The sequence below is a fragment of the Gorilla gorilla genome, chromosome 5 (genome assembly GCF_029281585.2).
Source record: "Gorilla gorilla gorilla isolate KB3781 chromosome 5, NHGRI_mGorGor1-v2.1_pri, whole genome shotgun sequence".
Taxonomy (NCBI): Eukaryota; Metazoa; Chordata; class Mammalia; order Primates; family Hominidae; genus Gorilla; species Gorilla gorilla.
Window position 1 is genome coordinate 46221537 of NC_073229.2, and position 18334 is coordinate 46239870.

The 18334-nt window shown below is 42.9% G+C and overlaps 1 protein-coding gene and 1 non-coding gene across 5 annotated transcripts in view; one reads left to right on the forward strand and one right to left on the reverse strand.

Moving 5' to 3' along the window:
- Positions 1-18334, reverse strand: part of SCAND3 (SCAN domain containing 3) — a 46891-nt gene that overhangs the window by 8727 nt on the left and 19830 nt on the right. The window contains exons 1-4 of one of the 4 annotated variants that reach the window (XM_055390570.2): positions 11711-11864; positions 9334-10513; positions 7930-8059; positions 6276-7570 (exon numbers count right to left, since the gene is read on the reverse strand). The exons of 1 other annotated variant lie outside the window; for it this stretch is intronic. In XM_055390570.2, coding sequence (XP_055246545.1) covers positions 6276-6695 — 420 coding nt within the window. In that variant the 5' untranslated portion in view covers positions 6696-7570; positions 7930-8059; positions 9334-10513; positions 11711-11864. Of the gene's footprint in view, positions 1-6275; positions 7571-7929; positions 8094-9333; positions 10514-11710; positions 11865-18334 lie in introns of those variants that run through there. 2 more of the 4 variants (XM_055390569.2, XM_019029967.3) reach the window with 2 other exon arrangements.
- Positions 9353-9424, forward strand: TRNAQ-UUG (transfer RNA glutamine (anticodon UUG)). Its single transcript has one exon. It is a non-coding gene; the product is annotated as a tRNA-Gln (tRNA).

An 18334-nucleotide genomic window follows, 5' to 3' on the forward strand; every position in this document is an offset into this window, starting at 1 on the left:
AGAATATCATGTTGGGATTTAAGATTCTGTGTCATGCTCCTTTCCTCCAACTTGGATACCACATTATAAATTTATTCTTGCCGGGCATGGTGGCTCATGCCTGTAATCCCAGCATTTTGGCACTAATAAAAGGAGGCCAAGGTGGATGCATCACCTGAGGTAACGAGTTTGGGACCAGCTTAGCCAACATGATGAAACCCCATCTCTACTAAAAACACAAAAATTAGCCGGACGAGGTGGTGCACGCCTGTAGTCCCAGCTACTCAGGAGGCTGAGGCAGGAGGATCATTTGAACTCAGGAGGCAGAGGTTGCAGTGAGTCGAGATCGTGCCACTGCACGACAGAGCGAGACTCCGTCTCAAAAAAAAAAAAAAAAAAAAAAATTCTTAAACTGTGCAAAGCACATTTCAAAAAATCATTTTCTCAAAATTCATAAAATGGTTAAGCCACTTCCCTTTGGTATGTTTTTCCCTTCTCTGAGCTTAATAAGGTATCTTATGTAAATTGCTTTGTATAATATAATAGCATGCATTTCAATTTGTCTAAATCTTTGCATAACTGCCAGAAACAGAATCTGTGAAAGAGGGCCACCTGCTGTTTATAATTAAACAATGTATCAATTCTGTAATGTTAGTATACACAATCCCAGCTTTTAGAGCAACTAAGAAACAAAATATGGATATGGTTCATTGTGCTGAATTATTCACTGACTCTCCCCCACCCCCCCAAGCACAAATACAAATCTAGCCTCTTGATTCCTCTACTTTTCCACCAGCTGGACTAGACCAAAATGGGTGGGCCTGGTCTTAGAACCGGGAGGAACTCCACTTCTGCCTCTACCACAGAAGTTTGAAGAGTACCTTGGGTAGTGGTAATAAATTACAAAACTGAAGTTACTTCAAACTGGTCATGACAGTCATTAGTCTTTCAGTATTCAATTCCTGGGTTTGATTTTTTTAATGCTGGAAAGAAGCTGAGTGCAGTAGCTGACATCTGTAATCTCAGCACTTTGGGAGGCCGAGGTGGGAGGATTGCTTGAGCTCAGGAGTTCGAGACCAGCCTGGGCAACATAGTGAAACCTCATCACTGCCCAAAATACAAAAAATTAGCCAGGCATGGTAGCACATATCTGTGGTCCCAGCTACTCAGGAGGCTGAAGAGGGCAGATTGCTTGAGCCTGGGAGGTGGAGGTTGCAGTGAGCCAAGATCGTGCCACTGCACTCCAGCCTGGGTGACAGAGTGAGATTCCAACTCAAATAAATAAATAAAAATGCTGGAAAGAAACTTTTGGTTGTAATATGGTAGAGTAAATATTGCTGTGTTCATTAGAAATGCACATATTTCCAATAAATTAGAACATCTAACTTACAGTGGCACAAACAAATAGGGGTTTATTTTTGTTACATAACAAGAAGTCTAGAAGAAGGTAGTTGCTGGCACCAACTCATTTATCTAACAGTTTTTCAGGGACCCTAGCTGTCTTCATATTTCTGCTCTGTCACTTTTAACACTAGCATTTGGCCTCATGCTTACCATCACTTAATGGTCACAAGATGGCCAGATATCATATTAGTGTTCAAGACTGGAAGTGAGAAAAGGTGAAACTAAAGTAATCTCCCCTATCCTATCAGGAAAATAAAAGCTTCCCCAGGAACCTCCTCCCCGAAATATGCTTATTTCTCCCTGGCCAGAATTCTGTTGCATAGTTAACTCTAGAACAAGGAAGCCTGGAAAAGAATTTAATTAGATATATTGCCAGTATGAACAAAACCAACATTTTGTTGGGAAGAAAGAAGGGTAGAATAGACACTGGGTTGGCAGCTAAAAGTGTCTGCCAGTGGTATTTCCCCTGTGGGGGAAATCACACAAAAACAAGAAAAATGAGAAACATTTATACAAACTTGATATTCAACAACACTAAGAGATATTTATAACTCTGACCACATTAAAAAAACTATCAAACATGATCAGCGTATAACCTGAACAATACCCAAGGAACTGACCAAACACCAAGTCCTACCAGAAGCTACATTTTTCAACAAAGCTAGAAGGGGAAATTTTAAAGCAAGCTTGTCCACCCTGCAGCCTGCAGGCCACATGCAGCCCAGGACAGTTCTGAATGTGGCCCAACACAATCCTGTAAACTTTCTTAAAACATTGTAAGATTGTTTTGCGATTTTTTTTTAAGCTCATCAGCAATCGTTAGTGTTAGTGTATTTTAGTGTGGCCCAAGACAATTATTCTTCCAATGTGGCCCAGGGAAGCCAAAAGATTGGATACCCCTATTCTAAAGTAACAGGCATATCTTAAGGGGGAAAAAAACTACAGTATTTGTTATTTAAAGCAAAGAGAAAAGGGTGTGCTGACTAGACGTGAGAAACTGCTTATATAGGCATTTGTGCTGCAACATAACATATGAATGTATTAAAAAAACATGCTTTCTGCAAAACTGCAGAAAAGTGACAGGATTTATGGGGAAAATACGGTTAAAGGGTGGACTATTTTAACACCTACACAACTTTGTCACTAGAGCATTATTAAAACTATAACAACTCCCGGGCGGCGCACGGTGGCTCACGCCTGTACACCCAGCACTTTGGAAGGCTGACGCGGGCGGATCATGAGATCAAGAGATCGAGACCATCCTGGCCAACATGGTGAAGCCACGTCTCTACTAAAAATACAAAAATTAGCTGGGCGTGGTGGCGCGTGCCTGTGAATCCCAGCTACTTAGGAGGCTGAGGCAGGAGAATCGCTTGTACCAGGGAGGCAGAGGTTGCAATGAGCCAAGATCCCGCCACTGCACTCCTGCCTGGGGACAGAGTGAGACTCCGTCTCAAAAAATAAAAATAAAAATAAAATAAAATAAAATAAAATAAAATAAAATAAAATAAAATAAAATAAAATAAAATAAAATAAAAAACACTATAACAACTCTAGTAAAAATATAAGACATTAATAAATCTTACTTTAAGTATAGGATTTTACCTTAGAAAGGTGATGTTATCTTGTTAGAAACAAGCGTGAGGAAAGGGCGAGGCGAGGGTGGAAGGATATAATCATCAAAAATTCAAAGGTGGGTCGGACACGGTGGCTCACGCCTGTATTCCCAACACTTTGGGAGGCCGAGGTGGGCGGATCACGAGGTCAGGAGACTGAGACCATCCTGGCTAACACGGTGAAACCTCATCTCTACTAAAAATTAGCCGGGCATGGTGGCGGGCGCCTGTAGTCCCAGCTACTTGGTAGGCTGAGGCAGGAGAATGGCTGAACCCCGGAGGCAGAGCTTGCAGTGAGCCGAGATCGTGCCACTACACTGCAGCCCAGGGGACAGAGCGAGACTCTGTCTCAAAACAAACAAACAAACAAACAAACAACAACAACAAAAATTCAAAGGTGGAAAGATATAATCATCAAAAGTCCAAGTGAAGACGCTTGAACATTTGATGTTATATTCTTCCACCCTTGGATATAGTGATACTACAAGAAACATGATGTGGGTTCCCGTTTATCATCTTGTTTTTATTTATTTGACACTGGCTTATAAAAAGATACCCAGTGTTTGCTGTTTTAACACTTTCCTTCTTTCGTAAAGAAGCTGTTTATATGGGTCCAATTAGGGCTTTATGTCATGAAGTGAAATCATGCTGCGTTCTGCATTGTAGTCATTGTCTTTTATCTACTCCAACTGCTTCTCTACCATACTTGAAGCAGAAGATAACTGAGAAGTGAAAAGCTCTTGGGAGGCAGCTTGTAGCTTGCGGAACGGCATGTTCTTCTTCCTCCACACCTTCCATTTGTGCCTCAGCAACTAACTTGCAGCTCTTCTGTACAAAGATCCTGTGTGTCAGATTGCAGCAGCTCCGCATTATCCTCACTAGCAACTTCTTCAAATCCAACCCCCTTTGCAAGAGCGATACAGCTTGGGTTGGTTTTGGGGAGATCTTCTGAAGGCTCAAAGGCTTTGGAATCATGAATTAAATCAGGGAGAATTGTATATCACACCCCATGCAAACAGGCTTTTGTGAAATCATTCCAGGCCTCTACAATAATATCAATAATAAGTTTAATGTTGAATCATTTACAGAATTCAAAAAATGTTAGGGCACTGTCACCCCCTGTATAGGCAATCAATATCTTGAATGTTTGCTTTAAATAATAAGCTTTAAAGATTGCAATCACACCATGGTTAAGGGGCTGCAGTAAAGAAGTTGTATTGGGAGGTAAAATGAGAACTGTGATATTTGAGGAAAGCTCAGTGACTACTGGAGGGTGGCTTGGTGTATCACTGAGAATTATAAGAATTTTAAAAGACAATTTTTTTCTCTTGCAATGTTTTATTCTTTTTTAATCTACAAAAAAATCACCCAAAAGATCAGAAAATGTTTGCCCTGTCATCCAGTCTCTCTTGCTAGACCTGTAGTAGGCACCAAGGCTAGTCTTTACAATTCATTTTAAAGCTTATAGATTGGCAGAATGGTAATCACAGGCTTTAGCTTTAAAATTCCACTGGCATTTGCACCCAGCATCACCATCAGTTGATCCTTTGTAGCCTTAAACCCCACAGTGTGTTTCTAGAGTACTTCCAGTCCTGCTTACTCCCTTCTGGATCAATGCATCCAAATTCTCCACATATCCCCTTGAGGGCATCTGCTTCCAATAGAGACTGGTTTCATAAAAAGTAAAAATCTGAGCCAGGGGATGGCCTTCCTTATCAATCTAATTTCTTAATGAGGGGAAAATGTCTTTGCAGCTTCTTCATCTGCACTTACAGCCTCGTCTGCACAGACAGTTTAACACTGTGGAAAGTACAGTAGTTCTTGAAGATACTAAACCAGCCACTACTTCCACTAAATGAAGGCACTTCTGCGGGACTTTCATCTTTTTTTCTTAATGTCTCCATACATTGTGAAGGTATTTTCTTTAACTCTGAGAAAGACTGCATTGGATTGCTTCCTTGTTTGGTATTCAATCCACACACTTAACAAATGCTCCATTTCCTCCATTTCCTTATTCCTTGTTCCAACAGATTTCATAACACTGGCAGTTGTTCCAGCTAGATAATTTTCTTTTATTTTTCCCATCATTGTCTCTAATTGTACATACAGTTACTCCTTTATGCCAGTTGCATGACCAATCTCACAGTTTCTTTTCTTTCAAAACACTGTATAGTTTCAAACTTGTCTTCAATTGTTAAAGCTTTTCTTCTTTTCTACTCACTAGCAGAAATTTTATCACAAGCACACTTCTATGGCACTTGCAAAACCCTCTGCTTGCTCCTTTTCTGGAATACAAAAAAGTTTAGCAAAAAATACACAAAGATGGGAGGGAACAATGTAAATAAGTGCTTCCAAGACAGCCAGAGGAAGGATGTGGGGGCAAATGGGAATTATGTACAGTATTGTATGTATTCAGGACTTGCTGTGCTCAGCTAAATCAGATACTCTGAATTCAGCTACTCCCACCTGGTGGCCCCAAACATCAACTTGCTGGAAAAACTCATACATGAGCTTACACAATTTCAGCATTATACTGACTCACTTCCGGCATACTGACCTCATTTTAAAAGATTTTGCATTCCAGAAACATGCGTTTTTAACAGATCAGACTGTATACATAAAGGGTTCATATTCTGAAAGAGTTCAGATAAATGTATGAATAGTATCACTAAAAAATATAAGAATGTCTGGCAATGTCCATAATGTTCTAAAATTACTGTCAAAGAAGGCAAATATACTCCTTTAGAAACAACTCCACTGTAATGGCAAAAAGCTTTTAAAATTCTTCTAAAAATAATTTTGAGCTCAAAACATTTTACATACCAACTCTAGATACTGAAAAGAACCAAGGAAATCATGCAATTAGTATTTTCATTGTACAGATGAAGACATTAATGTCCCAGAGAAGATGTAATATGCCCAAGGTTACATAGCTAATTAGTGACAGAGCCTAGATAGCTTCAAAAGACAGTAATTTTTTTTTTAAAATTTACTATTGTATATTTCTTTAATCTCATAGTCACTACATAAAATATATTTTCTACTGGTAAAAAATAGATCAAGCTTTTCCATTTGGTTAAATCATTTAATTATTTGTATCATACACAAAAACTGTTATCTCATATGCACACATCTATTCATCTACACCAGTGATCAAATAAGAAATAATACCCCAAACCAGGGTTTCCAGCCACCAGCGCGAAATTACTCCCATTACTCCATTCTGGATCCATGCACCCAAATTCTCCACAGAAGATGGCACCTCCAATTTCTCACCTGCTGTCTAGGTTCATCAAGCTCCCTCTCCAAATCTTCCAGCAAAGTCACCACCTCTTCTCCACTCTCAGGATTATGCTCCCGCACCCAAGACTGGAGCTCCTCAGGCAGGATGGTCAGGAACTGCTCCAGCACCAACAATTCCAGGATCTGCTCCTTGGTATGTATCTCTGGGTTCAGCCACTGACGGCAAAGTTCCCGCAGTTGACTCAGAGCCTCCCTGGGCCCAGGTGTCTCTTGATAGCAGAACTGCCTGAAGCGCTGACGAGAGAGTTCTCTGGTATAAGACAAATTCCTACGTAGGGCTGATTCCTGATCCCAAGCGTGGTCTTCTTCTTTAACCTTTACTTTGATAATCTCCCCTTGTTCTTCTGGAGCCTGGCCAGCCAAGGCTGGGAAGACCCTAGAGACTGCTTCCATCCCGAGCTTAGACAGCTCAGGGAAAGGCTCTCTCCAGTTGGGGTCTAGGCAAATGGGTGATTTTACTTGAGCTCCTTTTTTGTTCTTGGTCAGGAAAGTTTTTGATATAAGAAAACACTCAACACAGGACAACTACAGACTCAGTTTAAAAGGACTTGTTTACGTGACAACACAGGGCAGTTACTCGGGCAATTCCATTGAAAGTGAAGCCATCCTCTGAAAAGACCAGAAATAGTGAGCACAGAGCGACTCACTAAAGCTTTAGGGTCACAAATTGAGCGGCAAGATACTTGCGAGACAGAAAACCGAGGTTATGAAGGATACTTTGGCCCTAAATAAAGCCTGGGTGTATGAGCCTAGGCAAGGAAACGAAGATCGGAGCAGCCTGGGCGAGGGCGGAGAGGGAGAGGGGCTCACAAGCTGCCTGGGGAAGAGGCCCGATTGTCGCGGCGCACATGCGCCCTTCCCTCGGCCGCAGCTCCCACCTCTGAGGAGCTCAGACCCTGTCGAACCCAGACTAGTGGGTCGAGGGAAACACTCTACAGCTCAGGTGGAGGTTCCGCAGACACACCCGCAGCTGTGCCCGTAGGTTCCGGCCGGGGTGAGCCACGCTCACTTCCGGTTCGCTCTAGGATTCCAGGTGGTGCCGTCTTCTCACTGGTTGTGCAAACACCTACGGTACCAGTAATTCTGGGGAGGCAAGTACTCTGGAAACGACGGAGAATTAACTCCGGAATTACCTAGTTATCTGGCATCACGGTGAAAAGAGTTTCACAGTGTGAGTAGTGCTGGAGTAGATGCTGCTGGTCTGTGTTTTCCTGTCACCATGATAAACCATCGCTGGCACTCAGACCCGTGGTGCTCACCGCAGCGACCTGAAACAAAATGGAGAGGAGCATCCCTAAGGACTACCACGTCAGCGAATCTGTAGGATCGTCCCCCGCCTTTCCTTGTTAATTTCGGGCCACTTTCACCTTTCCCTTTCACCCTAAATCAGACTTAAAAAGAAATGTAAGAGTTAGTCCATTGTTTCCATTTTACGGATTAGAAAACCAAGACCACCGAGAATGAGCCTCAGTTGTTTAGTCACGGAGTACAGAGCCGTGACTAAACAACTGTGGGAAACTGGTCCCAGAAATCTAACAAAATCTGGACGGCTGATCAGCGCCTAGCGAATCACTGGAGTGAAGTAACCAGAACATTCCCTTCAAGCAGTCACTGGGTTCCTTCATACCTCTGGTAGCGCAGAGACGCCCAAGGAATATTTGTTGAATTGCTGCCTGGTTCCCTTCTCCATTCTCTGTTTCCTTCTGCTGTGGTCCTCATGTTGATTTCTCACATTTTGGCATTTCTGAGTAGAGAGTCTTTGAATAATCAGAACATTTCTTTTAGAAATCTCTAAATAAAAAAGAAATCTTACGCTTAGAGTCCGTGAATGGTCTTGAGTAAAATTGTGTATAAAATTTTTGTCTGTGTGCCTGTGTCATCCAACCCTGAAAGGATCATTTTCCCAGTCACCTTTAATGTGCTGAACTTATCTTTTGTGTTTCCCCCCCCCCAACTATCCTTTGCAATCAGGGATTCTACTACCTTTTTCTCATTCTGCAAGGCAGTGATCTCTGCCATGCTGAGCACAGCAGGCAGTTAACATGGAGTAAGCATGACTTCTAAGTCCTTTACTGACGAGCCTTACTCTTTTGTTTTGTTTTGTAGATTTGCATTTGTTAATTACTACAACAGTGATAGAAACTTATTAAAAAAGTCAAATATTTAAAATGTCAACGTGGCAAAAAGTGAAGTTTCTTCATCCTCAGTTCCATTCCTCAGAAAAATTGATGCCGAGTTTGTTGTATGTACCTCCAACCTATTTTTAAAATGTACATACAAAATTGAGTACAATATTATTATGTACAAATATAACTGAGTCACAATTATAACTCACTATAATTTGCAAAACTTAAATCATACTAGACTACAATTCACCAAGTTACTGGGCTTTTTTTGTTTGTTTTAAATTTAAATCCTCCCCCAGAAACTGCCAAGCCAACATGTGTTACATGTCTATCCCATTCTTTTTAGTGGCTGTAGAAGAGACTATTTTGATAGATATTGCTAAAAGATCTGCACCCCAGAGGGATGTTTATCGTGAGTCTCGCTAAAGTGTGTTAAGATCCTTTCCTTGCTCTGTGCTTTCCAAGGCCTTGGGAAGAGGTTGCTCTGTATGAAACATATTTTGTAAGATTTGCAAAAGTATGCTAGTATAGTGAAAATTAGTTAAGACAGCTTCCTCTCCCTACTCCAGCTTATCCTCAGATACATCATACAGGCCTTAGAGTACCCATAATTTTATGTTGATAACAGCTGTTCTTTTTCTTAAAGAGGACTTTCTAAATTGTTAAGTTTCAGACCTCACAAATCTGCCCCGGCTGATTTCTGGAAGCTAATTTATGCTCCTAACAAAAGCGCAGGAAAGAGTGAAGAGATCTCCCTGAATTTTATTTTGACAGTTACTCCTTCTTCAGCAGCAAAGCGTCAGCTTTCCTGTCAGCGTGAGTCTCACTGAAGCCTGACCTAACTCTTTCGGATCGGAACTAGAAAGTTTATTATCAAGGAGGTATTTAACCACGACTGTACATACCTATTATACTCTTGCGGTTGGTCCCATGGTGTAATGGTTAGCACTCTGGACTTTGAATCCAGCAATCCGAGTTCGAATCTCGGTGGGACCCTTCAAAGGTGAACGTTTTACAGTTCCTGGCTTGGTCTCTGAATGTGGGAAAAACTCGTTTCTCCGCTTCCCATCGAATTCTCGTCGAAAACAACTTTGTGGTCGCGTGCACGGTATTGAACTCTCCCCTTCTATCCAAGCATAAAAGTGCCAAGCTCTTTCGCCTAGAAGAACGCTTTCAAAGCGTATCAAATTCACGGGTTTGGAGACAAAGAGAAAGATGCTGCTCTTATCGACTTACGAAAAGCTCCAGCAGCAACGTGGAAACCCAATTCCTGTGATGGAGACAAACACTTCCTCAAAATTTCCTTGGTTCGAAGCCCTCCTCGCTGCCACAACCAAGTCCTGCGTGTAAAGTGGCTGAGCCTTGGTCTCGGGCGTGTTTCTTCCGTTTGTTTTTTTTGTTTTTTTTTGTTTTTTTCGCTGTGGCTCTTGCGCCCCAGGTTACTTCTCGCCCCTTTTCCCTATCCCCCATCTTGATGAGACAATTCACCCTCATCTGCTTTCTCTAGTCCCCTGTACTTCTTAGTCTCTCCGCTCACCCCGACTGCAACGTCTGGAAATCCCTCCAAAGCCAGCAGCCCCGGAGGGCTCGGGTCCCTGGTATCCACGGCGTCGGGTCTTCCAGCAGGAGAGAAAAACTCACCTAGGGACCGGACCCGGGCCTCGCCGCGCTGGGAGCTGGCATTCCCAATTCAGGGCCAGACACGGTGGAGGGGCCCTACAACTTGTGTGGGAGACAAGGGAGATGGGGGTAAAAAGACCTCTGCCTTCGGCCGTTCGCCTGGCATCTCGCCTCTTCAGCTCCTAGTACGAGGGTGAAAGGAGGGGGCTCCCTGACCGAGTCCTCCCCAGACACTACCAAACACTCGGTCCGAAGCATCCGGGAAACAGTCCCTTGGAGCTGAAGGTCAAGAGCAGAAAATGTAGCCGCTATCTTGCCTCCCCTGAACTGTGTGTGTAGACCAGGATTGAATTGGAGATAGAGTTGATGAAACCTGCAGGGTTTGGAAAATTCCTTATAGACACTCATTTAGCTGTTAGAATGAGGTGGGAAATGTGAGGTGGCAAGGTAAGGGAAAGATGTGCCCTAGGGGACAGAGAGGACAAGAACTAAATTAGAAACAAGTATTTGTGTTTCGTACAAATTAATGTCTTCTATGATGTAAGAGACAACCTTTAAATCCAATTATTTATTTTCAGATTTCTTACTTTGACATTTTGATTTTCGCTTACATACCAAAAAACCAAATCGAATCCTACTTTCACCAAGTCCATTAAACCATTAATAATTCATTAGCTCATATTATGAATTACCATTGGTTACACAGAGACTCTGTAACTAAGTTTGCAAAATTCATGAAAGCATTATTTTTGCTCCCGTTATGTGTGCTTCATTGTACTTCATATGGTCTGTAATGGTGCTAATTGCAGAGGAAATAACATTTTCTTGTGGTGTTGCCTTAGCTAGTGTGGCCCCACCTTCTTTCCACTTTGTTGATATTAGCATGATGAGATCTCACCCAAAGTGTTCTCCCTTTTCCTAATGGCCTAACAGCCTCTTCTGCCTGTTTGGGATGCTTATAAGTCCAGCCATCCTTCCGCCCAACACCATAGCCTGCCTGTGTTACTGTAAGTAATCATTATGATCACATCCATCGTCAAGCATCCACTTATCCTAGTTCAAACCAGTAACTCAGACTTTATCCCAAGCCTCTAAATTAAGGTAATGGACAAGACCTGATTGGAGATGGTGCCTGCACAACGTGACCCAGAACTGAACAGAAGGCCAAGGACCAGCCTATGAGGAGGCGGAAGCAGCCACCAACACTGGGAGAGGCTGGGAGCGTATGTAGATGCTCCCCCTGATGCCTTACATGTTCTGTGGGTCTACCAATTCCTTTAGGAAGCTGAGGAAATTCCCGTGGGTATTTATAAAAACTCCATCCTTGAACAAACTTTAGTTAGGTTCCTCTGAGCCCTCCTCTCAACTAGGTCCCATCCTTGGCTTGTCCAGCCCAATTTCAGCAAATAATCCAGTTGAGCCTAGTTTTAGCAAGAATCCTGCTAAGCCAATTCAGTAAGAATTCCTCACCTCAAAATCCTATCAAGTTTCTCTTTTTCCACCCTTGATATCTAATCAAGTTCCTCGTAGTCATTTTCTATCAAATGGTTGTCTTACCCTTACTATTAGCTACAGATCCCCAGCTGTCCCTGATGTATTTGGATCTGAGTTTATTTAATCTCTCTCCCCTATTGCAATTGTCTGGAATAAAGTCTTCCTTACCTATTTAACTCCATCTGGTACATTTTTTCTTTGACAGTTTCATCAAAGATGTGTAGGCATATCCTGGGAAAACTTCTTTTCCAAAGAAGATATCCAGCTAAGGATTGAGAATATGATCAGCTGCCCAGAGAAGATGTGTTCAGAATAGAGGACCAAGCAAATTAATGGTAGCTGATTTCCTGAGGAAATTAAAACAGACTTTAAAATCTGTCCATATCAAAAAATGTGTTACACCACATTAACAAAAATGAAGGATAAAAACCATGTGATTATATCCATAGATACGGAAAAAGTATTTGACAAAATTCAACACCCTTTCATCATAAAAACTCTCAAAAGATTAGTTGTATAGAGCCAGAGCAATTAGATAAGAGAAAGACATAAAAGTCATCCTAATAGGAAAGGAATTGAAATTAACTCCATTTGCTGATGACATGATCAGCAAATAGAAAATCCTAAAGATGTTACAGAAAAGTTAGAACTGATAAATTCAGTAAAGTTGCAGCATACAAAATCAACATTAAACAATCAGTAGCATTTCTATATAATGATGAACTATCTGAAAAGGAAATTAAGAAAACAATCCCATTTACAATAGCAATGAAAACAAAATAAAATACTTGGGTATAAATTTAACAAAAGAGATGAAAGACCTGTACACTGAAAACTGTAAAACTCTGATAAAATGACAAAAACACAAATAAATGGAAAATATTCCATGTTCATGAAAGAATTAATATCGTTAAAATGTCTACACTACCCAAAGCTATCTACAGATTAAAGGCAATCCTTGTCAAAACTCCAATGTCATATTTTACATGAATAGAAAAAACAATTCTTAAATTTGTATGGAATCACAAAAGACCTCAAATAGACAAAAACATCTTGAGCAAAATGAACAAAGCTGGAAGCATCACATTTACTATTTATATCTATTATAAAGTGATTGTAATAAGGCATGGTACTGGCATAGAAATAGACATACTGACCTTTGAAAGAGAATAGAAAGCCCAGAAATAAACCCATGTATTTATTGTCGATTGATTTTTGACAAAGGTGCCAAGAACACACAAAAGGACAGCTTCTTTATTAAATGGTGATGGGAAAACTGGTTATCCACATGAAGAAGAATAAAATTAGACTTCTATCTTACACCATATATAAAAATCAACTCAAAATGGATTAAAATACAAGACTGGAAGCTATAAACCTATATACTGAAAAAATTAATAAATAAGGGAAAAGCTCCATGACATTGTCTGGGCAATGATTTTTTTTTTTTTTTTGACTCCAAAGCACAAGCAACAGAAGCTAAAGCAAACAGATGGGATTGCATCAAACTAACAAGTTTCTGCACTGCAAAGGAAACAAAGTGAAGAGGCAAACCACAGAATGGGAAAACATTTGCAAACCTTATATCTAATAAAGGGTTAATATGCAAAATATATAAGGAATTCAACCAACTAAATAGCAAGAAAACAATCAACCTGATTACAAAATAGGCAAAGGACCTGAACAGACATTTCTCAAAAGAAGATATACAAATGGCAATACATATGAAAAAAAGTTGCTCAGCATCACTAAGCATGGAGGAAATGAAAATTAAACCCTCCCTCTCCCTCCCCCTCCCCCTCCCCCTCCCTCTCCCTCTCCCCTTTCCAGGGTCTCCCTCTCATGCCGAACGCTCTCCCTCTCTTTCCACGGTCTCCCTCTCATGCCAAACCGAAGCTGGACTGTGCTGCTGCCATCTTGGCTCACTGCAACCTCCCTGCCTGATTCTCCTGCCTCAGCCTGCCCAGTGCCTGCGATTTCAGGCGCGCGCCGCCATGCCTGACTGGTTTTCGTACTTTTTTGGTGGAGACGGGGTTTCGCTGTGTTGGCCGGGCTGGTCTCCAGCTCCTAACTGTGAGTGATCTGCCAGCCTCGGCCTCCCGAGGTGCCGGGATTGCAGAGGGAGTCTCGTTAACTCGGTGCTCAATGGTGCCCAGGCTGGAGAGCAGTGGCGTGATCTCGGCTCGCTACAACCTCCACCTCCCAGCCGCCTGCCTTGGCCCCCCAAAGTGCCGAGATTGCAGCCTCTGCCCGGCCGCCACCCCGTCTGGGAAGTGAGGAGCATCTCTGCCTGGCCGCCCATCGTCTGGGATGTGAGGAGCCCCTCTGTCTGGCTGCCCAGTCTGGAAAGTGAGGAGCGTCTCTGCCCGGCCGCCATCCCATCTAGGAAGTGAGGAGCGTCTCTGCCCGGCCACCCATCGTCTGAGATGTGGGGAGCGCCTCTGCCCCACCGCCCCGTCTGGGATGTGAGGAGCGCCTCGGCCCGGCCACGACCCCGTCTGGGAGGTGAGGAGCACCTCTGTCCGGCCACCCCGTCTGAGAAGTGAGGAGCCCCTCCGCCCGGCAGCCGCCCCATCTGAGAAGTGAGGAGCCCCTCCGCCCAGCTGCCACCCCGTCTGGGAAGTGAGGAGCGTCTCCGCCCAGCAGCCACCCCGTCCGGGAGGGAGGTGGGGGTCAGCCCCCGCCAGGCCAGCTGCCCTGTCTGGGAGGGAGGTGGGGGGTCAGCCCCCCGCCCGGCCAGCCACCCCGTCCGGGAGGTGAGGGGCGCCTCTGCCCGGCCGCGCCTACTGGGAAGTGAGGAGCCCCTCTGCCCGGCCAGCCGCCCCGTCCGGGAGGGAGGTGGGGGGGTCAGCCCCCCGCCCGGCCAGCCGCCCCGTCCGGGAGGTGAGGGGCGCCTCTGCCCGGCCGCCCCTGCTGGGAAGTGAGGAGCCCCTCTGCCCGGCCACCACCCTGTCTGGGAGGTGTACCCAACAGCTCATTGAGAACGGGCCATGATGACAATGGCGGTTTTGTGGAATAGAAAGGGGGGGAAAGGTGAGGAAAAGATTGAGAAATCGGATGGTTGCTGTGTCTGTGTAGGGGGAGGTAGACATGGGAGACTTTTCATTTTGTTCTGTACTAAGAAAAATTCTTCTGCCTTGGGATCCTGTTGATCTATGACCTTACCCCCAACCCTGTGCTCTCTGAAACATGTGCTGTGTCCACTCAGGGTTAAATGGATTAAGGGCGGTGCAAGATGTGCTTTGTTAAACAGATGCTTGAAGGCAGCATGCTCGTTAAGAGTCATCACCACTCCCTAATCTCAAGTACCCAGGGACACAAACACTCTGCCTAGGAAAACCAGAGACCTTTGTTCACTTGTTTATCTGCTGACCTTCCTTCCACTATTGTCCTATGACCCTGCCAAATCCTCCTCTGCGAGAAACACCCAAGAATGATCAATAAAAAATAAAAAAAATAAAATAAAATAAAAAAACAACAAAAAAAAACCCCCCAAAAAAGAAAATTAAAGCCACAATATCACTTCACAACCAATTAGAATGACTTTTTTTTTTGCCGGGCGCGGTGGCTCACGCCTCTAATCCCAGCACTTCGGGAGGCTGAGGCGGGCGGATCTCCTGAGGTCGGGAGTTCAAGACCAGCCTGGCCACCATGGTGAAACCCCATCTCTATTAAAAATACAATAATTAGCCGGGCGTGGTGGTATGCACCTGTAATCCCAGCTACTCAGGGGGCTGAGGCGGGAAAATCGCTTGAAACCGGGAGGCGGAGATTGCAGTGAGCCGAGATCTTGCCATTGCACTCCAGCCTAGGGGACAAGAACGAGAATTCGTCTCAAAAAAAACCAAAAACTTCTTTTTTTGGCTTTGTTTTGCTTTTTGTTTGGAGACCGAGCCTGGCTCTGTCGCCCAGGCTGGAGTGAAGCGGCAAGATTACAGCTCACTCAGCCTCAACCTCCTGGGCTCAAGTGATCCCCTTGCCTCGGCTTCCCAATTAGCTGAGACCACAGGCATGCGCCACCATTCCCCGCTGATCTTTATTTATTTGGTAGAGATGGTGGTCTCCCTATGTTAGCCAGGCTGCTCTCAAACACTTGGGTTCGAACTCCTGGGCTCAAGCGATCCTTCCACCTCGGCTTCCCAAGGTGCTGGGGTTACAGACGTGACCCACCACACCCATAACAATCTTTCACCTTTTTGACAAAATCTTTTTTATAAAAGCCGGCTTTTATCAAAAAGATGAAAGATGGTAACAAGCGTTGACAAGGCCATGGAGAACAGACAACTTTTGTACATTGTTGGTGAAAATGTAAAGTAGTACAACCATTATGGAAAATAGTATATAGATACTTCAAAAATTAAAAAGAAAATTACCTTATGATCCAGCAGTCCCACATCTAGGAATATATCCTAAGGAATTGAAATCAATATATCAAAGAAATATCTGTACTCTCATGTTCATTGCAGTTAATAGCCAAGACATGGAATCAACCTAAGTGCCCATCATCAGATGGATACATAAAGAAAATGTGCTAGGCCAGGAACAGTGGCTCAAGCCTGTAATCCCAGCATTTTGGGAAGCCGAGGCGGGTGGATCACCTGAGATCAGTAGTTTGAGACCAGCCTGGCCAATGGGGTGAAACCCCGTTTCTACTAAAAATGCAAAAATTAACTGGCATGATGGCACATGCTTGTAATCCCAGCTATTTGGGAGGCTGAGGCAGAAGAATCGCTTGAACCTGGGAGGTGGACGTTGCAGTGAACTGAGATGGTGCCATTGCACTCCAGCCTGGGTGACAAGAGCAAAACGCCAAAAAAAAAAAAAAAAAAAGAGAGAAAGAAAATGTGCTATATATACAATGAAATACTATTCAGACGTTAAAAAGAAAGAAATTCTGTCATTTCTCACAATGTGGATGAACCTGGAGGACATTATGCTAAGAGAAATAGCCAGACCCAAAAAGAAAAATACTTCATGATCTCACTTATATGTGGAATCTAAAAAAAAAGTTGAACTCGTAGAAATAGAGAGATTAGAATAATGGTTACCAGATGTTACAGGATGGGGTGGGAGTTGGGGAAGGAATAGAGTTGTTAGTCAAAGTGGTACAAAGTTTCAGATAGACAAGAGGAATGTTTTGAGATCTATTGCACAGTAGGGTGGCTATCGACAATAATTTAAAAAGTGAAATTAAATTAAAAAACAACCTGTCCAAGTTATGAGATGTGTACCTGGGAACATCGAAGATAGAAACTGGCCAGAAGTGGTAATCCCACGCCTGCAATCCCAGCATTTTGAGAGGCTGAGAGGGTCAGGTAAACCTAGGAGTTCGAGACCAGATTGGGCAACATGGTGAAACCCCGTCACTACCAAAAAAAAAAAAAAAAAAAAAAAAGCAGTCCCAGCCACTAAGGAGGCTGAGTTGGGAAGATCGCTTGAGTCTGGGAGGTGGAGGATCAGCCACTGCACTTCAGCCTCGGCGATAGAGCAAAACCCAGTCTCAAAAAAAAAAAAAAAAAAAAAAAAAAAAAAGAAGAAGAAGAAGAAGAGGACGAGGAGGAAGAAGAAAGCAGCTTTCCTGAGGCAAACATTTACAGAAATAAAGAAAATTCTAGGCCGGGTGCAGTGGCTCACGCCTGTAATCCCAGCACTTTGGGAGGCCGAAATGGGCAGATCACCTGAGGTCAGGAATTCTGACCAGCTAGGCCAACATGGCGAGACCCCGTCTCTACCAAAAATACAAAAATTAGCTGGGCTTGGTGGCACGAGCCTGTAGTCCCCACTACTCGGGAGGCTGAGGCAGGAGGATCGCATGAACCCAGGAGGTGGAGGTTGCAGTGAGCTGAGATCACACAATTGCACTCCAGCCTGGGCAACAAGAGCGAAACTCCGTCTCAAAAAAAAAAAAAAAGAAAGAAAGAAAAAGAAAATTCTACATGAATGGATATAACATGTAGATACTTCAGCCATGTACAAGCCTTAAGACCAACATAGGAAACATCTAAATACTTTATTAAATCACAGATTCAAGAACATCCCATCCCCCACTGCCCCGCCACTGAGGTTATAATGCAATAGATCATGATCGAGGCCCAGAATTCTTCATTCATAACACACAGTTTGGGTCATTCTGATGTAACAGCCCAGAGGAGGGTGAGAGGAACAAGAATTTTAGTCATTACTGGTTAAGAGTGTAAACTAATAAAATCCTTTTGGAGGGCCATTTGGCAATATCTATAAATATTTTAAATGAGTATATCCTAAGACACAGCAAACTCACTTTTAAAAATGTATATTGCAGTATTACAGATATACACATTCAAAATTTTATGTATGTATACATAAAGTTATTTGTTGCAGCATAGTTTATAATAGCAAAAGATACAGAAAACCCAAATTGTCCAATAGAGAACTGGTTAAATAATATATGGTAAAGTATGCATTGGGATACAATGCATCCTTAAAAAAGAATAAGCTTTCACTTTTTGTGATGATACGGAAAGCTCTCCAGGATATATTGGTTAGGGAAATGGGGCAGGATAAGGAACGATATTCATAGTATGTTGTCATTTGTGATTTTTTTGAGATAAAAATAGAAATATATGTTATGTAATATATATTCATATGTGCTTAGTATAATCCTGGAAAGAATTAACAACAGTTGTTATCAGTAAAGAATGTAATTAGGTGGTTGGGGAATAATTATGGGTGGGTGCAAGATTTTATATAGCTTTATAATTTTGGAATCATGTGAATGCAGTGCCTATTCAAAAACTTAAATAAAATAAATAA